Source organism: Cajanus cajan, chromosome 7 (genome assembly GCF_000230855.2).
Source record: "Cajanus cajan strain Asha chromosome 7, NIPB_CcT2T_4, whole genome shotgun sequence".
In the NCBI taxonomy this organism is placed as follows: Eukaryota; Viridiplantae; Streptophyta; class Magnoliopsida; order Fabales; family Fabaceae; genus Cajanus; species Cajanus cajan.
The window spans coordinates 55,937,600-55,959,541 of NC_138523.1; the positions used below are offsets into that span (position 1 = coordinate 55,937,600).

Consider the following 21,942-nt stretch of genomic DNA (forward strand, 5'->3'; position numbering starts at 1 on the left):
AACACCTGATGAACCAGAAACATCAAGCAGACCACAAAGGCAAAGGAGATTACCAGCCAGATTGGAGGATTATGTTGTGGGTAATGATAATGACCCATCTGATGAAGAAATTATCAATTTTGCCTTATTTGCAGATTGTGAGCCTGTAACTTTTGAAGAAGCTTCAAATAATCAATATTGGAGAAAAGCAATGGATGAAGAAATTCATGCCATTGAGAAGAATCAAACATGGGAGCTGACAGACTTACCAGCAGACAAAAAGCCAATTGGAGTAAAGTGGGTGTACAAAACTAAGTACAAGTCCAGTGGAGAAATTGATCGCCTTAAAGCAAGGTTGGTAGTAAAAGGGTACAAACAAAAGCCAGGTATTGATTATTTTGAGGTATTTGCTCCTGTAGCGAGATTAGATACAATTCGTATGCTTATCTCTCTATCAGCTCAAAATAATTGGAAAATTCATCAAATGGATGTTAAATCTGCTTTTCTGAATGGCACTTTGGAAGAAGAAGTATATGTTGAGCAGCCTACAGGATATGAAGTTAAAGGAAAAGAAGATAAAGTCTATAGATTGAAGAAGGCATTGTATGGTCTGAAACAGGCACCCAGGGCGTGGTATAAGAAGATTGATTCTTACTTTGTGAATAATGGTTTTCAGAAATGCCCGTTTGAACACACTTTGTATATCAAATCTGTTGATCTTGACAATATCCTTATTGTGTGCCTCTATGTTGATGATCTAATTTTTACTGGAAATAATCCAAAGATGTTTGCAAAATTCAGGGAGGCTATGGCTAAATGTTTTGAAATGACGGATCTGGGCCTAATGTCCTATTTTTTAGGCATCGAGGTTGATCAGCGAGATGATGGAATTTTCATTTCTCAAAAGAAATTCGCAGGTGATATTTTAAAGAAGTTCAAGATGGAGAATTCAAAGCCAATCTCAACACCTGTTGAAGAAAAGTTGAAGCTGACCAGTGACATTGGAGGCAAGAAAGTCAATCCAACTCTCTATAAAAGTTTGATTGGAAGCCTTAGATATTTAACTGCAACCAGGCCAGATATTGTCTATGGAGTTGGACTACTCAGTAGATTCATGGAAAAGCCTCGAGATTCTCATTGGCAGGCAGCTAAAAGAATTCTCAGATACATCAAAGGTACTCTGACAGAAGGAATTTTCTATGATAAAAACATTGATGTGAATCTTGTTGGATATACGGATAGTGATTGGGCAGGAGATATAGAGACAAGAAAGAGCACGTCAGGATATGCATTCAATCTTGGAAGTGGTACAATATCATGGTCATCAAAGAAGCAACAAGTGGTGGCACTCTCAACTGCCGAAGCAGAATATATAGCAGCAGCAAGTTGTGCAACCCAAGCTGTGTGGCTGAGAAGAATGCTTGAAGTAATGTATCAAAAGCAAAATACTCCCACAATGATATTTTGTGATAACAAGTCAGCAATTGCATTATGCAAAAATCCAGTATTTCATGGAAGATCCAAGCACATAGATATTCGGTTTCATAAAATCCGAGAACTGGTAGCTGAGAAAGAAGTAACAATTGAATATTGTTCAACTGAAGAACAAGTTGCAGATATTTTCACGAAGCCGTTAAAAGTTGAGTTATTCTGCAAGTTAAAAAGAATGCTTGGAATGATACAAGCTTGATTTAAGGGAGGCAATGTCAGAAAACTAAATCAAGCTACAGTAAGCTACAGTAACTTGGAATTCAAAATTGTAGGCTACCGACAATCTCTTAAATTGATGAATAGTACGTTACTTGAAAGTCAAAATTGGCTGCACCGTTTCAAAGTGAAATTTGGAATTCTATAATTGCTGCATGGTTCAAATTGAATTCCACGAAGGCTGCATCATCTCAAATTTGCATACGTTAAGTTTCTTAAATATAATATTTTATTATTTTGTGTGTTGTAACATTTGCCTATAAAAGGCCATATGTTGTACGTTGTTAGTGTATGTAAGTTGAGTGAAAAATTTCCTCTTCCGTTTCTCTTGTTTCTGCTGTGTGTATATGAGTGTATTTGATAAAAATTATGTCCCACTGATATCAAATAAAGTCAAATGTTTATTTTTCCACTTGTTGAATAGTTTAAGATTTAGTCATGTGGTCTGTTATATACTACCTTCAGTCTTGCCTTGATTATGTCTCTGTAGTACTAGCATACTAGCACCTTACTCCAACTATGCCCATGGTTTCACGAATGCCTTCATTGCTTTGTTTCCTTGTCACACTCATATCCATATCTCAATCCAACGCCCAACCAAGTTTCTTATACCACTTCTGTATGAATGACAAAGGTAATTACACTGCTAACAGCACCTACCAGAACAACCTCAATACCCTTTTGACCAACCTCTCTTCCAACACAAACATCGACTAGGGCTTCTACAATTTTTCTTATGGCCAAGATAGTGACAGAGTAAACGCAATTGGTCTGTGCAGAGGAAATGTTAAGCCAGATGCTTGCCGTAGTTGCCTAAACGATTCGAGAGTCCTTCTCACACAGCGTTGTCCAAATCAGAAAGAGGCCATTGGGTGGTATGATAACTGCATGCTGCGTTACTCAAACCGCTCAATATTTGAGACCATGGAAGACTCCCCTAGTTTCTTTATGTGGAACCCTGGTAATGCAACCAATGTTGATCAATTCAATCAAGTACTGAGGAACTTGTTAGATAGCCTCATAAGCAATGCTTCAATAGGGGACTCTCAGCGTAAGTTTGCTGCAGCAAATGTATCAGGACCAGGCTTTCAAACTATATATGGTCTTGTGCAGTGTACACCTGACTTGTCAGAACAAGAATGCAGTAAATGTTTGTTTGAGGCAATCACAGTAATTCCACATTGTTGTGATGGCAAGAAAGGTGGTAGAGATATAACACCCAGTTGTAACTTCAGATATGAGATATACCCCTTCTACGATTCTACCAACGTTGTATTACCACCACCACTTGCTCTTCCTCCTTCATCAACAGATGTCTTGTCCACAGAAGGTAAATGTCAGATCCTGCTTCAAATGTAAGCTAATGAAAAAGTGAGCAAATAATTGAACTTTATAGTAGTTTCTTGGATATTTAAAGGTAAAAACATGTCAGATGGAGGAAAGGATAACCGTTATACAAAATTGATACACTTGTTGTTGACAGACTTTGTTGCAGAACTATAAAGTCTCTCATCGGCTAAATAAATATAAGCTAATGGTGTATAACCATAGAGGGGTTGTATTTAGCTAATTCAAACCAATTGTACTCAACTTTCTATGAATACATTTTGTCTTTATATGACATTTTATAGTTCTCCAACAGCCTTTTCTAGGAACTAGTGATTTGACTTGTTGAGAAATGGGAGCGATTAATTATCCTCAATCCTAGAAATATCTTAATAAGATTGAAGTTTTGTTTTTGCAGGAAAAAGCAACACATCTCGAACTGTAATAGCAATAGTTGTGCCAATTATTGCCTTTGTCACACTAGTAATCCTTATCTGCATCTATTTAAGAATGAGGTCACGGAAACAAATTGAAGGTAAGCTAGCATGGCATCATCTTTTAGTATGATATTTGTCGATTTTGGCTTTCCCTGTGTGTAATGAAATTTATAGGACAAAATGACTAGGTTTTTTTTTAGGATAATCGGCTAATTTCTTAGAGTTACTATAGATTTAGCAAAAGAATAGAATATGAAATTTAATTTCTACCATTATTGGAAAAAGATTGCATGGTTCAACCACAATCGGGAAGAAATAAAATGAAAGAAAAAGTCACTGAAAACAAGCTTTTAATAATTCATATAATAAAGCACAATTTGCAAAACGGCTTAATAACAGCTTATTCTAAATAATTCCCTGACCCAATTTATTTGACTGATTGTCAAATAATAACAAATAAACAATATCATAAATTGCATTCATATGTTCTGTCAAGTTCCCAAAAAATTATTATTTCCATTAATGAAACAAATAAGCTATTGTAATTAAAAATAAATAAATAAATAAAAGAAAAATCCAAAAACGAACTAGAATTCCATTTGGAGAACTGATCGAGTGATTGGTTGCAACTCATTCCCAGTTGAAGCAGAAAATGATGATGAAATTGGATCAGTGGAGACATTACAATTGGACTTCGCCACAATCGTGGCTGCTACCAACAACTTTTCTGATGCAAATAAGCTAGGACAAGGAGGATTTGGCCCTGTTTACAAGGTAAATATAACAGTATCACATAAAAATGTACACCCCATTCTACAAAATGTGGTATATATCTGATAGGCCGGTTACCCTTACATTAGATTCATCATATTTAAATTTTCAGGGTCGGCTCTCCAATGGCCAGGAAGTTGCAGTAAAAAGGTTGTCTAGGAATTCCCTCCAAGGAGACATGGAGTTCAAGAATGAAGTGCTCTTAGTGGCCAAGCTTCAGCACCGAAATTTGGTTAAGCTACTTGGATTCTGTTTGGAAAGAAGAGAAAGGCTACTGGTATATGAATTTGTTCCTAATAAAAGCCTTGATTTCTTCATATTTGGTAAGTCAAAACTTTCGGTTGATGGAACTGTATGTACATCTATTCTCTCATTTATATACATTCTAACTCGTTTAGAATATTGTATCTTGGCTTCGGTTTGCAGATCAAATTAGACGTTCACAGTTGGATTGGGAAAAACGGTACAAAATCATAAGAGGCATTACTAGAGGTCTTCTTTACCTTCACGAAGATTCACGATTGAGAATTATTCATCGTGATCTTAAAGCAAGCAACATTCTATTAGATGCAGTGATGCATCCTAAAGTATCAGATTTTGGTATGGCAAGATTAGTCGAAATTGATCAAACTCAAGGCAATACTAATAGAATTGTTGGAACATAGTAAGTATCAGAATATTCTATCTTAAATAAGTTATACTATACTAAATACTAATCACTGTCTTCAGTTAAGCCAAAATATCCTTAAGGATATCTTCACAAAGATGTTAATATGGGTATGTAATTGAGCTAATGAGGTCGTCCATCTTGGTGTGCAGTGGTTACATGGCACCAGAGTATGTTATGTATGGACAATTCTCGGTGAAGTCTGATGTTTTTAGTTTTGGTGTACTGGTTTTGGAGATTGTAAGTGGCCAGAAAAATAGTTGCGCACGTAGAGGGGAGAATGTAGTGGATCTACTAACTTCTGTAAGTAATCAGAAACCTTATTCTTTTCATTACTTGTTTTCTTTGTCCTTAGAGTTTTGGTTCATTTAGTTTCTTTTGCAAGTGTAAATTATATGACTGAATAACATTTCTTTTTATTGATCAACTGCTTGCAGACTAGGCAAAACTGGAGGGAAGGAACAGCCTCAAACATTGTTGATCCGGCAATCACTGATGGTTCGAGAAATGAAATGATGAGATGTATCCACATTGCGTTGCTTTGTGTTCAGGAAAATGTGGCTGATAGACCAACCATGGCTTCTGTTGCACTTATGCTTAACAGCTACTCTGTTACTCTTCCATTGCCTTCACAACCTGCTTTCTCTATTGATAGTAGAAGTTTATCAGTGATTCAATCAGAAGAGAATGATTCAGAGGCAGGAACATCAGAAGAATCAAATATTCAATCTGTACAAGCATCTGTAAACGAGGCTTCCATTACTGAGCCATTTCCTCGCTAGCTAGAGTTTACTCATCAAAGTCACACTTGTAGACTCGTACTTACCGATTTCTTATTTCTTCTGCTTTTTTTTCACTGTACCCGTTACCGGGAATAAACTGATTATGTATCGTAAGAACTTTTAACAAAACAGATACACATAAAAGATAGGTGTATCTCTGCTGCTGGAAGTTTCCTGGAAAAAGAAGCTGGAAGTAAACTTGTTTTTATGATTCTCTTTCCTAGTGCTAGCTTAGCTGAGTCTTATAAAGAAAATCAAATAAAAGAGCAACGAAGGAAGGATAATAAACAAGACGCATTCATGTTCTTAGCTATCACTATCGGTGGTGAAGAGACACTTCACAACTCTGTTTATTATATTTAAATAAAAATGAAAAGGGAAAAGGGAGGTTTTGTGATTAGTCGGCGAGTATACGAGTTAACCGTTAATAAGAAAAAAATTAAACGTGGTAGAATCTTTTCCAAATAAATAAATAAACAAACATTTAAAGATAAAATTATCTAAATAAAATGAAAATAATAATCGATTTGAGGTAAATGTATGATGGAAAAAATCTAACATAATAACAATTTAATAAAAGAGTAATAGAGCAATGACTTAGTTATTAGAATAATAGAGCAAAAAATAGATAAAAAATTTTAATGTGAAAAATCTATCGATGTAAGTAAAAATTATGAGAATGATCAACAAAAGATATATAAGAGTGCTTAATGAATACATCAAACAATTTTTACAATCAATTAAAGTAAATTAAATATAATTATTTATGAATGATAAATAAGTAGATGAAAATTTTTAAAAATATACCTTCTTTTTGATGATCAAATTGATGAAAACAAAGAATCATGTCTTACAAATCTATTATTCAAATCTAATGACGAACAAATTTCTGGTTATGATTCAAAAATTGTTGCGTTCTTGATATAAAGAATTTTCTCTCTTAACTTTTTGACTATTGGTAGATCACTTTTTAAAACCTATTTATCATAATGAACCTCTTTTGAAACTATTTATAGCTTTGAAATTTTTTAGTTGATGTTGATATAGCTTCTATGTCACATAATTTAAAAAAAAAAACATTTTTTGAGCATGTAGCACACCACACTTGAATACCGTTAACAACATTACTTATCGATTAAAGTGATTCAAAGTCGATATTTTTCATCATTATATGTTATCACATCTATTTTATTTTATTTTATGGGAATTACTATGATATCCTTTAAAATTAAGATGTTTTGGTGCAATCAATTTTTTAAATCAATAAAAATGACTTAAAGTATATATTTTTTTCTTTTTGCTTTCATTTTTTTTTCTTTATATTAAATGATGTCTTATTGATAAACACATAATCTAAGTATTAACTTACTCTTTATTCTCTCACTAAATACTTGTCTAAGTGATGTGAATCCAGCCAGGTAAAAAAAATGAAGATTGACAAGTACAAAGTCATATAATAAAAAAAGGATTAATGGGCTGAAATTTAAGTAGTTTTTGACTGAATAATTAATTTGGATTGAGGTAAGAAATGAAAGGACAACGCCACAATCCTTAAAAATTGATAAGTTGTGGAAGATTCGTCACTTTGAATTAGGAAATTCAAGGATAAGAATCTTCCTAAGAATCTAGAAAGAGAAAATCCTCTCAATTGGAAAAATATGTAAATTCTGAATAATTCATTCTCTTTGAAACATTTTTACAAAAGGTTCCTATTTATAAGCTTAGATAAGCAAGATGACATAAATTCTCACTAATTTCCTACTAACACTTAATATCCAGTAAATTGACTCATCATTAGCCCACTAACTCATTAAATTCTACTAAGAAGCCTAAAACACTAAATGGTAGTCTAAATAACTTGGAAAGTCATCTGACTTATTTAATAAAGTTAATAAAACAAAAATTAAAAAAATAAGATAATTGACTTATTTAATTATTCAGTCGCAAACTACTTAAATTCCAGCCCATTAATTCTTTTTTTATTATATGACTTTGGACTTGTCAATCTTCAATTTTTTTACCCAGCTGAATTCACATCACTAAATTTTTCAAATCATTTTATAAAAATTAAAATAATTTTAAAAAATACAATAAAATTTTATTTGTTGAAATAGAGAAAATTTTGTAAATCTTTTATTCAATTTATTTCTCAAAATTTATTACAAATACGAAAAATCTCAATCTACCATGATTCATAATATATAAAAAAAATCCTTAATAAATTCAAATATTTTATATTATATATATAAAGAATTTTAAGGAAACATATATTTAAATAAAAAATAAATATAATCAAACTATTCTAAAACACTAAATATTCACATTTAAAAAAAATAAAAACAGTTTCTAAATTTTTAAAGATACAGTAGAATTTCTCTTATTTTATTTTTGTTGTTGTGATTTACAGTTACTCTCTCTATTTTTATTTTTTTTTTGTGGTTCAATAACCCCTTTTTTAATATTTTTTTGTTGGGTTCGCTTAGACTTATAGAACTTTTTTTTTTCCCTTCAATCATCATAGTCTTTCTTCATGGGCACGCCTTCTTTCTGACATGAAATCTTGGAAAGGGTCATCAGTGTTTTTCTCCACTGCAACGCCTTCTTTCCCACACTCTTCACTTACGAATTATCTGAGCCAATGACAATCAAATCGACATGAGCTATAGCCACTAGCCACGTGTTTTTTATTTTTTCTAATTAATTTATATTACATTTATTTAAAAATAGACAATTAAATTTGTAATTTATTTAAAAATAAATATAACGAATAAAGATAACTTAATTAAAATATATAAAAAAAATTTTCAAAAATATATCTTAAGTTTTTTAAAAAAATATCATTTTAATTTTTAAAAATATATCCATGGCATCTAGCGATTATTAAAAAAATCGGATCACTAGCGATCTTTTTATTTTTTTAATAAATTTATAACAGATTTATTAAAACTAAAATTTTCATCTATTTTAAAAAATTATAAATAAAGATAACTTATTTTAAAAAGTAAATAAAATATAAAAAAAATTGAAAAAATATGCCTACATTTTTAAAATATCACTTTAATTTTTATACGTATAACATATTTTATAAAATAGATAAATTTGTTTTTAAAAAATTTGTCCAATAGCGACTATTTATAAAAAAATAAAAATAATATAATGAAAAAAAAATATAACAAATGATTTAAAAATAAAGCTTTTAATATTTAAAATTTTAAAGTTCATGATGTTATAACCTATAAGAACATAAAAAGAATGGTTGTTATAACCTAATTTGAGTCTTCTCCACTTACTTAAGTAAATCATAATGGACTTACACATTTAAACCTATTTTTCACATAGGAAAGGACAACAAAATCCAAAAATGTATCCCTCTATATATTATTATAGATTTTATAATAGTTAAAATGACATTTATTAATAATAATCCCTTTTAAAATGGATATTATATTAAAACTTTATATTAATCCTTATATTTGCCTTCCATGACTTGTTTTAACCTAAATTAACAATCAACTCTTTATCTTTATCTTGATTCTTATTTTAAACTATAGTGATCATAAGAAATTAATTTAAGGTGATATTTTCTTATTTTACTAATTAAATATAATTTATAAACATTGATCTTTTTATCCACAAAAATTAGACATAGTATCAAGATGATTTGCAATACTCATACAGTCTTTTCAACCAACAATACTAAACTCTCTTCATGATTCTTGATTATTAATTGTAAATTAGTTATTTGAGTCCTATAATAAAAATGATATATAGTAACAAGGAAGTTAAAATATCATATTCATTTCTATAACTTGAAAAAAATTATATCCACCATTCAATGTAAGAAAAAAAAAAATCAAACATGAGAACACCATCTCCATAAATAAAAATTAATCATGTTCATAAATATATTTTTATAGATTGTATTTAGGATTGGGATTAACAAAGTCTTTACCTTAAGTATTTTTTTATTATAAATATTTTATATTAATATTTATATAATTATTTTAAGATCCATAACTCAAAAGTCACTTTTGTATTTTTAAAAACTCTCTCTAAACGATATACATATATTTTTTTTTTGAAGACTCATCTCTAAATTATTTTTTATTTTTTTTTATCGAAAATATTATTATTAATTAAAAAAATCGCTTTAAAAATTATTTTGGGTGTAACGATAAGTTGTGCATACACAGATAGTATTAATTACGGCAATAATATTTTGGTAGAAGGTATTTCATGTCATTCCCTACTGATATATATATATATATATATATATATATATATATATATTTTTTTTTTTTTTTTTTTGAACAATTGGCCTAACTTATTTTGTGAACGAAAGATCCTTTCTTTATATACTTTGAAAATGATTAATATCTACTGTTAATCATTAGGGTACAAAAGGTATTATGTGTCTTTGTAGATTATTTTTTTAAAAAATAAATAAATGATATAATAGTGGGTGATTATTATAAATAGAAATTGTTATGGAATGAAATTTTAAAAATTTTAATTTATTAAAGAATAATTATAAAAATAAAATTAGACAAAAAAAGTTATGTAAACCAATATGTCGAATCTCTTTTATTATAGCTATAAATAAATCTTAAATTTAATTAACACATTTAAACTACTCAAGTACAAGTATCTGACAGACTAACAATTTTGTTGGTTTATGTCTAGAAAAAGTTAATAAAAAAAAACCTCTGCTTTTAGAAATGATATTTACAGATTACAAGTCCAAATTATGATATAATCTCTATGTTTTATTTGTTTAGAAAAAAAAAATTGAAAAGGGAAAATGTCTCGACAGTGAATAAATGTATATACACTGCGACAAAAAAAAAGTGTATATATTATTCTATATTTTATTTCATTATATTAGGAGGATGTGACATTGGGGTAGATATATTTCTAGCGGGTAGGTGTTATAGTGTTTGAATTTCATGCCCAAAGCTTCGAGATGTCTAGTGTTTGGCCTACACCGTGCTAAAGCAAAGCAATCCTCTCCGGTCAACTTTTGTAGTCGAAATTAAGTCAAATCTTAACCGTTAATTGGCTATTACCTAATTAAGAAAACTCAGAATGTGATGAATTATACAAATCTTGGGTGCATCCGTGGTCAAGTGAACAACTAATCGTGAATTGCGGGTCAAACAAAAACAGATTTGTCAGCTGCAAGAAGCATCAACAAACCTCGAAACTAAATTAACAAAACAAGCATATAACATTACGACACGTAGTTAATAGTATGAGCGGAAACCTCACTCATACTTTGTTGAAAAGTGAAAACACATACAATACAACATTACAACACCGTATACCATGGTCTCTCGAAGAGTTCTTTCTTTTCTTTGTCTCCTTGTTACTCTGATATCTCAGGCTATTGCCAAGCCACAATACCAATACGCTGTCTGCATCACAGAAGGTGAAGATTATGCCCCTAATAGCACCTACCACACCAACCTCAAAACCGTTCTCTCAAGGCTCACTTCCAACACACAGATAGACTATGGCTTCTACAATGCCACCTATGGCCAAGACTCTGATAGAGTCTACGCGAGTGGTATTTGCAGAGGAGATGTTACCCCACATGCTTGCCTTACTTGCCTCAACAATTCTACTTCCCTTCTCCTAAAGCAGTGTCCACATCAGAAGCGTGTAGCAGGAGGATATGATGAATGCATGTTACACTATTCAAATCGCTCAGTCTTAGGTTACTATGATTCTGATTTCCGGGTCTACTTGCAGAGTAAAAATAATGTAGCAGATTGGAATAAGTACAGTTATGTGCTCAACAAGTTGCTGTCAAGACTAAGAGTGAAAGCTTCTACAGCTGACCCCAATCTGAATCGTAAATATGCTTCTGGAAATGCGACAGGTCCGAATTCTAAAACTATATATGCTAATGTTCAGTGCGACCCGGATTTGACAGTGGCACAATGCAACGATTGCTTAGATGGAGCCTTTTCAGAAATACCAAATTGTTGTGATAACATGTCAGGTGGGATGGTTATTAAGTTTAGCTGTAACTTCAGATATGAGAACTACAGCTTTTATAAGCCGACGCCTGATACATTAACACTACAATTGTCGCCACAAGGAGCTTCTCCTCCTTCCCCTGCACCATCAACCACTGCAAATTCCTCAGAGAGTACTTATCATGGTATTATTACAACATGGTTCGAAGTACAATATATTGATCCTCAAGCTCAACCCTGCATCAAGCAACATTTATTTGAAACATCATAAGCAAAGTCAAACACACACACACACATGTTGGGGAGGATTTTTTTTTTTTGTTATTATTATTATTTCAATAAGGAAAATCAAAAAAGAAAAAAGAAAAGATTTTAACTATGTACCTAAATGTATATTATACTTAAAATTTCAAATTTCAGAAGCTTTGTGGTATCTTGATTTCCTAGTTTCTTAATTCAGTTTCATGACTAAATTGAGATATCTTCCAGATGAGGATTGTATTAATAGGAAGAGATGGTGTGTTTATGCAGGAAAAAGCAACAAATCAAAAGCTGTCATTGCCAAATACGTTGTGCCTATTGTTGTCTTTGCTGGCTTGCTGATTTTTATTTGTATCTATTTAAGAGTGAGGAAGCGAACGAAACATTTTAAGAGTAAGTTCATATGTTTATTTAATGTTTGGTATGAGTGTCAATTAATATCTTCTCCTATGATTTCTTTCTTTGGTTGTGAAACCTAATAAATATGAAGAATCAAATAGTTATGTTTTTTTCTCTCAAAATTGACATTATGTCATAGAATGGAAAAACTTTCTTAAATAATTTTGCTAACAGTTAGATAAGAACAAAAACCAAATAGGGAATATAATTATTTTCACGTAATAAATTGCTTACATGTTCTACTTGATCTCAAATTGAAGAATTGTTCTTATTTGACAAAATCGCCTGGTAAAACTATTCCCCCGTCTAGGTGAAGCTAAGGTTGATGATGAAATTAAAGAAGTAGAGTCATCACAATTTGACTTTGACACCATTATAGTTGCTACAAACAATTTCTCAGTTGCAAACAAGCTTGGACGAGGTGGATTTGGACCTGTTTACAAGGTAAACATTACATTATCACAATTAAATTTATGTATATATCAAAACGAGGTACGGCCAGATTGTTGGTCAATTTTACATGCATAGAACACTGTTACTATGACATCTTCAGGGGATGCTCTTCAATAAACAAGAGGTAGCAATCAAAAGGTTATCTAGCTACTCTGGCCAAGGAGATATTGAATTCAAGAATGAAGTGCTATTAATGTCAAGGCTTCAGCACCGAAATTTAGTTAGGCTCCTTGGTTTCTGTATTGAAAGAGAAGAACGTCTCCTTGTCTATGAGTTTCTTCCCAATAAAAGCCTTGACAACTTTTTATTTGGTAAGTTAGCTTCTTCTAATTGTATTGTTTCTTCTACATGACTAAATGAAGAAAGGTTTTGACTGTGGTTTAAAACATTAAATGATCCTACTCATGTTGGCATGTATAGATCCCATGAAGCGCGCACATTTGGATTGGAAAAAGCGCTACAAAATAATTGAAGGCATTGCACATGGCCTTCTTTATCTTCATGAGGATTCTCAGCCGAGGATTGTTCACCGTGATCTTAAATCAAGTAATATTCTTTTAGATGCCGACATGAATCCTAAGATTTCAGATTTTGGTTTGGCAAGACTGTTTGTTGCAGATGAAACTCAGATTAAAGCAAGTAAAATTGCTGGAACCTAGTAAGTTTCAAAATATTATAGGGCTGTTTAGTTTATAATCTGTATCCTTAACTAAAACAGACGGGGAACATGGTTTGGTAATGCTTGTATCTAATTGAGCCTTTCCTTATTGACATGCAGCGGATACATGGCACCTGAGTATGCGAGGCATGGAAAACTCTCGACGAAGTTAGATGTCTTCAGTTTTGGTGTAATAATACTAGAGATCGTAAGTGGCCAAAAAAATAATGGATTTCGAAATGGAGAGAATGTGGAACATCTATTAAGCTTTGTATGTCACCTTCTTTATCTTCCTTGTCTTTATTAGGCATTAACTAATCCACTTGAAATGGTAGAAGTGAGAAAACTAACATGTTCTAAGATGAACCATTTCTTGGACTTGCAGGCTTGGAAAAACTGGAGGAAAGGGACAGCAGCTAATATAATAGATCCCACCTTGAATAATGCTTTCAGAGATGAAATAGTTAGATGCATTCACATTGGGCTACTTTGTGTTCAAGAAAAGGTTGCTGATAGACCAACAATGGCTTCAGTTGTGCTTATGTTTGATAGCCACTCTTTTGCTGTCCCAATTCCATGGCAACCAGCCTATTTTATGAATAATAGATCTTTATCAGACATCAAGTTTTCGGGGTGCAGTTCAGTGGAAACAAGATCAAAAGAACAGAAAAGTGACTCTGCTGATGCATCAGCAAATGAGGCTTCAATTAGTAGTCTATATCCTCGTTAGATATCAATCATATGATTACAGTCAAAGCTGATAATGACCATCATAACTAACAATTAGATGTACCGACAGAAACTGATGCTCGGTGCCTGCTGTTACTAAGAAGAATTGTTCAACATTTTCTTGAAAAGATTATCCAATCTCTTATGTATGTTTCTGTTGTGATTGAGGAATTTCACATCATGGAAGTGGTTCGAATTACAGAAACAGCCTCTTGCAAATTTGGGCTGCGACAGTACTCCTAATCCTATTACTCTATGCACAAGGCAGAAAGAAACTTTCTTTTCTTGGATATTGGAATGAGTAGGACAGTTTTGTTGGGACATCAAACATGGGACTCTGCTTTTGGGCTCAAGTGGCCCAATATACTAAGGTTCGGTTTTATTATCTAAATTTTTTAAGAATGAACTAGTCAATGAACATGCATAGCAATGGCAAGATTTCAGTCAAGACTGAAAGTATTTGACAGCTTAACGAAATGATCTTTGCATGCTGCATAATATTAACATGAAGCATAGAGCCACCACCGTCCACTAGTAGAAAAAAATGCTGGACAGTTACTTGTAGGCTGTTCTTGCCTGTTGGAGTATTTGTCAAAATAATAACTACAGTGGCAGAGCAATCTCTTAAAAGATGAACATTGGTTTCATTTTTGCTTTGGCGGTTGGGACAAAATTGTGGTATCAAATTAACTAGATGCCCACAAGTTTATTGAATGAAAAAAAATGATTTTTTTTTTATAATTAATAAACGAAAATTTATTAATTTTTAGTTTATTATAAATGATTCATTGGAAACAATATTTTTAAAGAGAATATTGTACTTGTTTTTATTAAGTTAATAATACTAAATTTTAATTTCTTTTTATCTATGTTATGATTGAAAAATTTAGTTTACCATATATTATAATTTATTGAAGTAATTTATTCAATAATTCATTGTAGCCTACAACTTTTCATAGTTTGCACAATATAATTAATTGTGCATGACATGATAGAGGTAATGATATTAGTTATTCTTTTAAATAGGATCATTTAAGTTTCAATACTATTTTTAATCTTTAAGTCGCATAAAAAAAATTAATTATTGAGCTTGATAATATTATCATCTATTTTTTGTTTCTTAGGATAAAAGTCAAATATTAAGTGTATATTTAGATATCCGTTAAACTGATATTCCATTTTCTCAATACATGAGAATAAGTTAAACAATCATTGGGAGGAGACTATAAAAAATAAATCTAACGCACTATAGTTTAATTGTAGTACAAAACCTATTAAAAGAACTAACATAATATTACCATCTAGAGTGATAATTACTCTTTTTATGTGATCTTAATATTTTAAAAATGTTTTTGCTTATTGACTTAAATAAATTAATTTTTGTCATTTTTTTCTATATTAAAATATTTTTTCCATTATTGAAATGATAGTAATCTCTATAAAATATTATCGACAATAGTATAAGTAGTAGTGTCAACAATAATACAATGCAGCAATAGCTAGTGTTTCTAAAAAAAATGTTTTATTAAAAAGTAATTTTTTGAAAAGAAGGTATGAATTGTTTCTTAAAAAATATATTTATTTTATTAAAAAAACAGTTTAGATAAACAAACTAAAAAGGTAAAAAAAAATATTTTATTAAAATTGTGTTTTTTAAGAAAAGTTTTACAATTATGTGTGAGAATTCATACACCTTATACTACATTAAAAAAAAACGTATTTTGATTTTCTATGATAGAGCATTTGTGAAATTTATAACCTTCTTTATCCAGGTTATAAATCAGTTTACCAAAATAAATTTGTTGGATACTTAACTTATTTCATAAATTTATATTATTGTTATTTATGTAAGCTAATTGAAATTATTATAATTTATAAGTTCTTAAATTTTTTTTCTCTTTCCATTAATTTACTTGAAATTTTTAACTCTTTTTTAATTTAGAAACTGTTTTGCATATATCTTATTCTCTCACTTTATTTCAATAAATAAACGTGTCATTTTATATTAATCATTCAATCTTTTTTGATAATGTTGTATTTTTTGGTAATAATTAATTATCTATTTTATCAATTAGTTTTTATCAAATATTTTAATTTTATTGTTTAATTTATAAGGTTGAGTTAATTTATAAGTTTTCAATCCACTTATAAGTTAATTTTACAAAACACAACCTTATATAATTAATTGTTGTGGTCTCTTCAAAAAAAAAATTATTGTGATTGATATCATATTTTTTGGAAAAATTAAAATAATGTTTGAAAGAAGAATATTTTTTAATTAGTGAAAAAATTAAAAAATTGATAATAAAATTTAAATATAAAACTTTATGTATATTATCTAAAATTTTCATCACTAAACCGATTGAAAAGAAGAATATGATGTGGAAGAATTGAAATAAAAATTAATCGTTAAACTTTGACAATATATACTTTATTCTTAACCTTAACTAATTACAAATCATTTTAAGATAGTTATATATAAGTCAACAAACATCACTGTACATGACAATTTCTTATTTATTAATAGTGTGTAAACATATTTTACATTATCAATATATCAACTATTTTATCTCAATTTTTCAACATATTGGGAAAATTTAGTTATGGAGTAACTCCTAATTATTAAAAAAGATATTTAATTACAAGTTAAACTCTGTCAACATATTCTTACAAGATATTTGTTCGGATAAATAAATTAATAAAAGTGTAGAATGTATGTATTTTATTATGAGATAATAATATTAATCTCGTATGCAATTAGAATAAATTACACTAACAATATTTTTAATTAGAAGATTATAACTCAATTTATTACCTTATTATTTTTAAAGCTATTGTGCTTTTGACTTATAAAGAGTATAATTTTGATACATTGTAAAAATTAACTTTTTACAGTTATAAATAATAAAAGATGTGATTTTAAAATAAGTGTTTTAAAAAATAACAATCTTTAATAAAATGATACAGTGTAAGTGTATTTTAATTAAATTTTATAAATAAAAAAGAGTAAAGTAAAACACATGAATGATTTTTCAAAAATAAAAAATATAAATGTAATTACAATAATCACATGATAAATTAATGTTAGTAAATTTTTTTTATCATTTTATTATCTTAACATGAATAATTAATTTTCTTTCATAGCAAAAATATGAGGGTACGTATTTGTGTATTTGAATTTCTAGTAGGTTCCACCGATGTGTCCGTGACCATGAAACTTTGACATCTTCCTAAATCCTAAGACGTGAGGACTGGGGGATGGACTTATTCATACGTATACCACATATTTAGAGTTGATTCACTAATCGCATATTCCAGCCAAAAAAGAAATATAAAATCAGAATTTCTATGGTATGTGTTTAATGGGTTTTGAAACTATTTTTATATTAATATGACATAGATATTCAACTTTGTATTTTTAATATTAAATTTATGAAAATTTTTATTTATTAGCAAATTATTAAAATAAATATAATATTTTTAATTCTAACTTATATCATTAAAAAATATTTTTGTATATTTAAACAAATTGTTATATAGTGTCAACGACTTGTGGTGACTTAATTTTCTTTTCTTTAGTCGTGAATGGTTATAATATATAGTGTCACTGAATCCAGTTGAAATGATTCTTCAGCCTTCACACTTTTCCTGCCTTAAAATTCATCCTCTGATATGAAGTATGAAGTTTTGATGTGGAAAACAGATTGGAACATGAGAAAGCTAAAATGTGGGCTTTACTCTTTGTCTCCTTTATTCTGATATCTGAAGCTACTGCCGAACCAGAGAACCAATACGCAGTCTGCTACATAACCGGAGACTATGCCCCTAATAGCACCTACCACACCAACCTCAAAACCGTTCTTTCCAGGCTCACCTCCAACACACAAATTGACTACGGCTTCTACAATGCCTCCTACGGCCAAGATTCTGACAGAGTCTACGCAACTGGCCTTTGCAGAGGGGATATTACCCCACATACTTGCCGTGCTTGCCTCACCAATTCTACTTTGCTTCTGCTAGAGCAGTGTCCACATCAGAAGGAGGCAGTGGCAGGATATTATGATATATGCATGTTGCACTATGCATATTACTCATTATTTGGTTACCAAGAATCTAGTTTACGGGTATACTGGTGGACTGAAACTAATGTAACAGATTGGGATCAGTACAGGTATGTGTTCAAGATGTTGCTGGCAACACTAAGAGTGAAAGCTGCAACAACCGACTCCAATCTGAATCCTAAATATGCTTCGGGAAATGCAACAGCTCCCAATTCTCTAACTATATATGCTAATGTTCAGTGCGACCCTGATTTGACAGTGGCAGAATGCAACGATTGCTTAAATGGCGCCTTTTCAGAAGTACCAAAATATTGTAATAACAGATCAGGTTGTGGAATTATTAAAGCAAGCTGTAAGTTCAGATACGAGAACTTCAGCTTCTATGAATCTACGCCTGATACACTAACACTGCAATTGTCGCCACAAGGATCTCCTTCTCCTTCTCCTTCTTCTGTACCATCCACCACTGCAAACTCCACGGAGAGTACTTATCATGGTATTCATACTTTCAAAATATCACATGCGCGCACATATTTATATTTATTATTATTATTATCTAGTTTCGTAACTAAATTGTGATGTCTTCCAGACGAGTATTAAATTAATAAGAAGAGATGTTGGGTTCATGCAGGAAAAAGCAACAAATCGCAAGCTGTCGTCACCAAAGTTGTGCCTATAGTTGTCTTTGTTGGGTTGCTGATCTTTATTTGCATCTATTTAAAAGTGAGGAAATCAACAAAACATTTTGAGAGTAAGTCCGGATGTTTATTTAATGTTTGATGTTTAGGGTAATTACAGAAAGATAAAAAAAAAAAAAAAAAAAAGAAGAATCAAATAGTTTATTTATTATTTTTCCCTCGACATTGACATGGGATATGAATGGAAAATTTTCTTGAATAATTTTACCTGCACTTAAGAACAAAAACCAGAAAGAAGATATAACTATTTTGCATAAATGAATTGTTTACATGTTCCACTTGATCTCAAATTGAAGAATTGTTTTGGAAACATTTACTTTTCCAAGCTTCACCATCAATTTCCATTTGACAGAGTCGCCTGTTAAAACATAATTTTACCTCCCACATCTAGGTGAAGCTAAGGTTGATGAAGAAATTGGACAAGCAGAGTCATCACAATTTGACTTTGATACAATCGTAGACGCTACAAACAACTTCTCTGATGCAAACAAACTTGGACAAGGTGGATTTGGACCTGTTTACAAGGTAAACATTGCATTATTACAATTAAATTTAACTGTATATCAATGCAGCACGGGCAGTTTGTTGGCCAATTTTATATGTATAAAACACGGATACCATGACATATTCAGGGCACTCTCTTCAACGAACAAGAAGTAGCAGTCAAAAGGTTATCTAACAACTCCAGCCAAGGAGATAATGAATTCAAGAATGAAGTGCTATTAATGTCAAAGCTACAGCACAGAAATTTAGTTAGGCTCCTTGGTTTCTGTTTTGAAAGAGAAGAACGACTTCTTGTCTATGAGTTTCTTCCCAATAAAAGTCTTGACAAATTCATATATGGTAAGTTAGCTTATTCTCAAACTGGAAGTCTATCTCATTATTTCATTTGAATGACAAAATGAAGAATGGTTTTGACTCTTGTTCAAAACATTAAATGATTGCACTCATGTTGGCAAATAGATCCCATCCAGCGTGCACATTTGAATTGGAAAAAACGCTACAAAATAATTGAAGGAATTGCACGTGGCCTTGTTTATCTTCATGAGGATTCTCAGCAGAGGATTATTCACCGTGATCTCAAGTTGAGTAATATTCTTTTAGATGTCAATATGAATCCTAAGATTTCAGATTTTGGCTTGGCAAGGCTATTTGTCTTAGATCAAACTCAGATTAATACAAGTACAATTGCAGGAACATAGTAAGTATCAAATATCATAGGTGTATTTTGTTTCTAGCTAATTGAAAACAGGTAATGATTGTATCAAATTATTGAGTATATCCTTATTGAAATGAAGTGGATACATGGCTCCTGAGTATGCAAGACATGGAAAACTCTCCACGAAGTTAGATGTCTTCAGTTTTGGTGTAATAATACTAGAGATTGTAAGTGGCCTAAAGAATGGCGGATTTCAGAATGGAGAGAATGTGGAACATCTGTTAAGCTTTGTATGTATACCTTCTGCATCTTCTTTGTCTTTATATGATTTATAATAGAAGTGAAGAACCGGAACTAATGTTTTCAAAGATGAACTACTTACAGGCTTGGAAAAACTGGAAGAAAGGGACAGCAGCTAATATAATAGATCCCACCTTGAATAATGCATTGAGAGATGAAATAGTTAGATGCATTCACATTGGGTTACTTTGTGTTCAAGAAAAGGTTTCTGATAGACCAACAATGGCTTCAGTGGTGCTTATGCTTGATAGACACTCTGTTGCTCTACCAGTTCCATTGAAACCTGCCTATTTTATGAACAATAGTTGTTTATCAGTCGTCCAGTTTTCGAGGTGCAGTTCTGTGGAAGCAGGATCAAATGAGCAGAAAAGTGTCTCTGCTGATGCATCAGCAAATGAGGCTTCAATTAGTAGCCTATATCCTCGTTAGATATCAATCATATGGTTATAGTCAAAGCTGATAATCATAACTACAATTAAATGTACCAAGAGAAACAGATGCTTGGTGCCTGCTATTATTAAGAAGAATTGTTCAACACCATTTCCTTGGAATGATTCATTTACTAATTTCCCTTATCCAATCTCTTATGTCTGTTTCTGTTGGGAATGTGCCTTTAAAGACCGACAAAGTTTTAAATTTTAGATTGAATAATTCAATTAGTCAATTCAAATTAATAAAAATATGTTATTGAGTTGTTAATGAATTAGTAAGTTTCAAATTTTGTTCTTCTAGTAATAATTTCTAAAATTATAAAACATAATTTTTATGTTTACTCTTTTGGTCCATACCAGAGGTACTTTTTATTGGATATAATCATGTTTGAGTTAAATAAAATTATTATGAACGACAAAGTTGTCATTTTGAGTATTTGATATAGTTACATATTTAGGATTAGAATTTGAAACCACCCGTCAAGGTGAAACAACTCCTTATCGATTGATCCACATCATTGGTATTTCATGTTTAGTCTATTTGTTTGCTTCTTCATTAATAAATTCAACCATTTTTTAAATTCCATTATAATTTAAATATTTATTTAAGAGAACATTTTATTTGGTTGGTTGTTCAAATTTTAGTTTATTCATTTTTTTTATTCAACTAGTATTGCACATATATATTAAATGTTTATTATATGATACACAACTAAAATTTATAATAAATTATATATATATAATATAATATGTTTAAATATGTAAATTATATTTTAAATTTATGATAAATAATTTATATTCTAACATAAAATTATTTTTATTTATAGATAATTTATTTTAAAATATTAAATTTATTTTATAAATAATTATAATAAATAAAATTTGAATTATATAAAAAGTTACAATAATTCTTAAAAACTTTCTTGTTAAAGACAAACAACTAAAAATACTCTTAAGTAAGATAATCATTCGTGTTTGATAAACAAATTATAGAAATATATAAACATTATTTTTTAAATTCATTACCATTCAAACATGTATTTAAAGAATAATTTTTAAATTTTGATACTTCATTTTTTTTATAAGAATATCATTACAGAATATTCTTGAAAAAGGATATTGTTCTAATTGATAACATATTAA

General features: G+C 30.4%; 3 protein-coding genes across 4 annotated transcripts; all 3 read left to right on the forward strand.

The window, feature by feature from the left end:
- Positions 1-2,610: 2,610 nt before the first annotated feature.
- LOC145949183 (cysteine-rich receptor-like protein kinase 25) lies at positions 2,611-5,669 on the forward strand. Its single transcript, XM_083061018.1, has 7 exons — positions 2,611-3,016; positions 3,431-3,547; positions 4,090-4,223; positions 4,333-4,543; positions 4,647-4,884; positions 5,040-5,190; positions 5,325-5,669. The coding sequence occupies exons 1-7, from the start codon at positions 2,611-2,613 to the stop codon at positions 5,667-5,669; spliced, it is 1,602 nt and encodes a 533-aa protein (XP_082917144.1).
- A 5,241-nt stretch (positions 5,670-10,910) lies between these two features.
- LOC109806078 (cysteine-rich receptor-like protein kinase 10) lies at positions 10,911-14,913 on the forward strand. The gene is made up of 7 exons (XM_020368433.3): positions 10,911-11,835; positions 12,182-12,304; positions 12,621-12,754; positions 12,864-13,074; positions 13,184-13,421; positions 13,542-13,692; positions 13,807-14,913. The coding sequence occupies exons 1-7, from the start codon at positions 10,995-10,997 to the stop codon at positions 14,149-14,151; spliced, it is 2,043 nt and encodes a 680-aa protein (XP_020224022.1). The 5' UTR covers positions 10,911-10,994; the 3' UTR covers positions 14,152-14,913.
- A 2,798-nt stretch (positions 14,914-17,711) lies between these two features.
- On the forward strand, positions 17,712-20,908 carry LOC109813318 (cysteine-rich receptor-like protein kinase 15). Of its 2 annotated transcripts, none has more exons than XM_029270674.2 (7): positions 17,712-18,707; positions 18,843-18,962; positions 19,301-19,434; positions 19,542-19,752; positions 19,873-19,993; positions 20,208-20,358; positions 20,453-20,908. In XM_029270674.2, the coding sequence occupies exons 1-7, from the start codon at positions 17,876-17,878 to the stop codon at positions 20,795-20,797; spliced, it is 1,914 nt and encodes a 637-aa protein (XP_029126507.1). In that variant the 5' UTR covers positions 17,712-17,875; the 3' UTR covers positions 20,798-20,908. The 2 variants fall into 2 exon arrangements, with proteins under 2 accessions (XP_029126507.1, XP_020233071.1); XM_020377482.3 differs by having other exon boundaries at positions 17,713-18,707; positions 19,873-20,110.
- The last annotated feature ends 1,034 nt before the right edge of the window (positions 20,909-21,942 follow it).

What these genes read in the sequence shown, in the direction of transcription:
- LOC145949183 (XM_083061018.1), top strand. Translation starts at nt 2,611, where the DNA reads ATGGAAGACTCCCCTAGTTTCTTTATGTGGAACCCTGGTAATGCAACC. An exon ending in GATTTGGCCCTGTTTACAAG is followed by an intron (nt 4,224 to 4,332) that starts GTAAATATAACA and finishes TTAAATTTTCAG; the next exon opens with GGTCGGCTCTCCAATGGCCA. An exon ending in CCTTGATTTCTTCATATTTG is followed by an intron (nt 4,544 to 4,646) that starts GTAAGTCAAAAC and finishes TTCGGTTTGCAG; the next exon opens with ATCAAATTAGACGTTCACAG.
- LOC109806078 (XM_020368433.3), top strand. Translation starts at nt 10,995, where the DNA reads ATGGTCTCTCGAAGAGTTCTTTCTTTTCTTTGTCTCCTTGTTACTCTG. An exon ending in GCGAACGAAACATTTTAAGA is followed by an intron (nt 12,305 to 12,620) that starts GTAAGTTCATAT and finishes TCCCCCGTCTAG; the next exon opens with GTGAAGCTAAGGTTGATGAT. An exon ending in AGTAAAATTGCTGGAACCTA is followed by an intron (nt 13,422 to 13,541) that starts GTAAGTTTCAAA and finishes ATTGACATGCAG; the next exon opens with CGGATACATGGCACCTGAGT.
- LOC109813318 (XM_020377482.3), top strand. Translation starts at nt 17,876, where the DNA reads ATGTGGGCTTTACTCTTTGTCTCCTTTATTCTGATATCTGAAGCTACT. An exon ending in ATCAACAAAACATTTTGAGA is followed by an intron (nt 18,963 to 19,300) that starts GTAAGTCCGGAT and finishes TCCCACATCTAG; the next exon opens with GTGAAGCTAAGGTTGATGAA. An exon ending in TGGAACATCTGTTAAGCTTT is followed by an intron (nt 20,359 to 20,452) that starts GTATGTATACCT and finishes AACTACTTACAG; the next exon opens with GCTTGGAAAAACTGGAAGAA.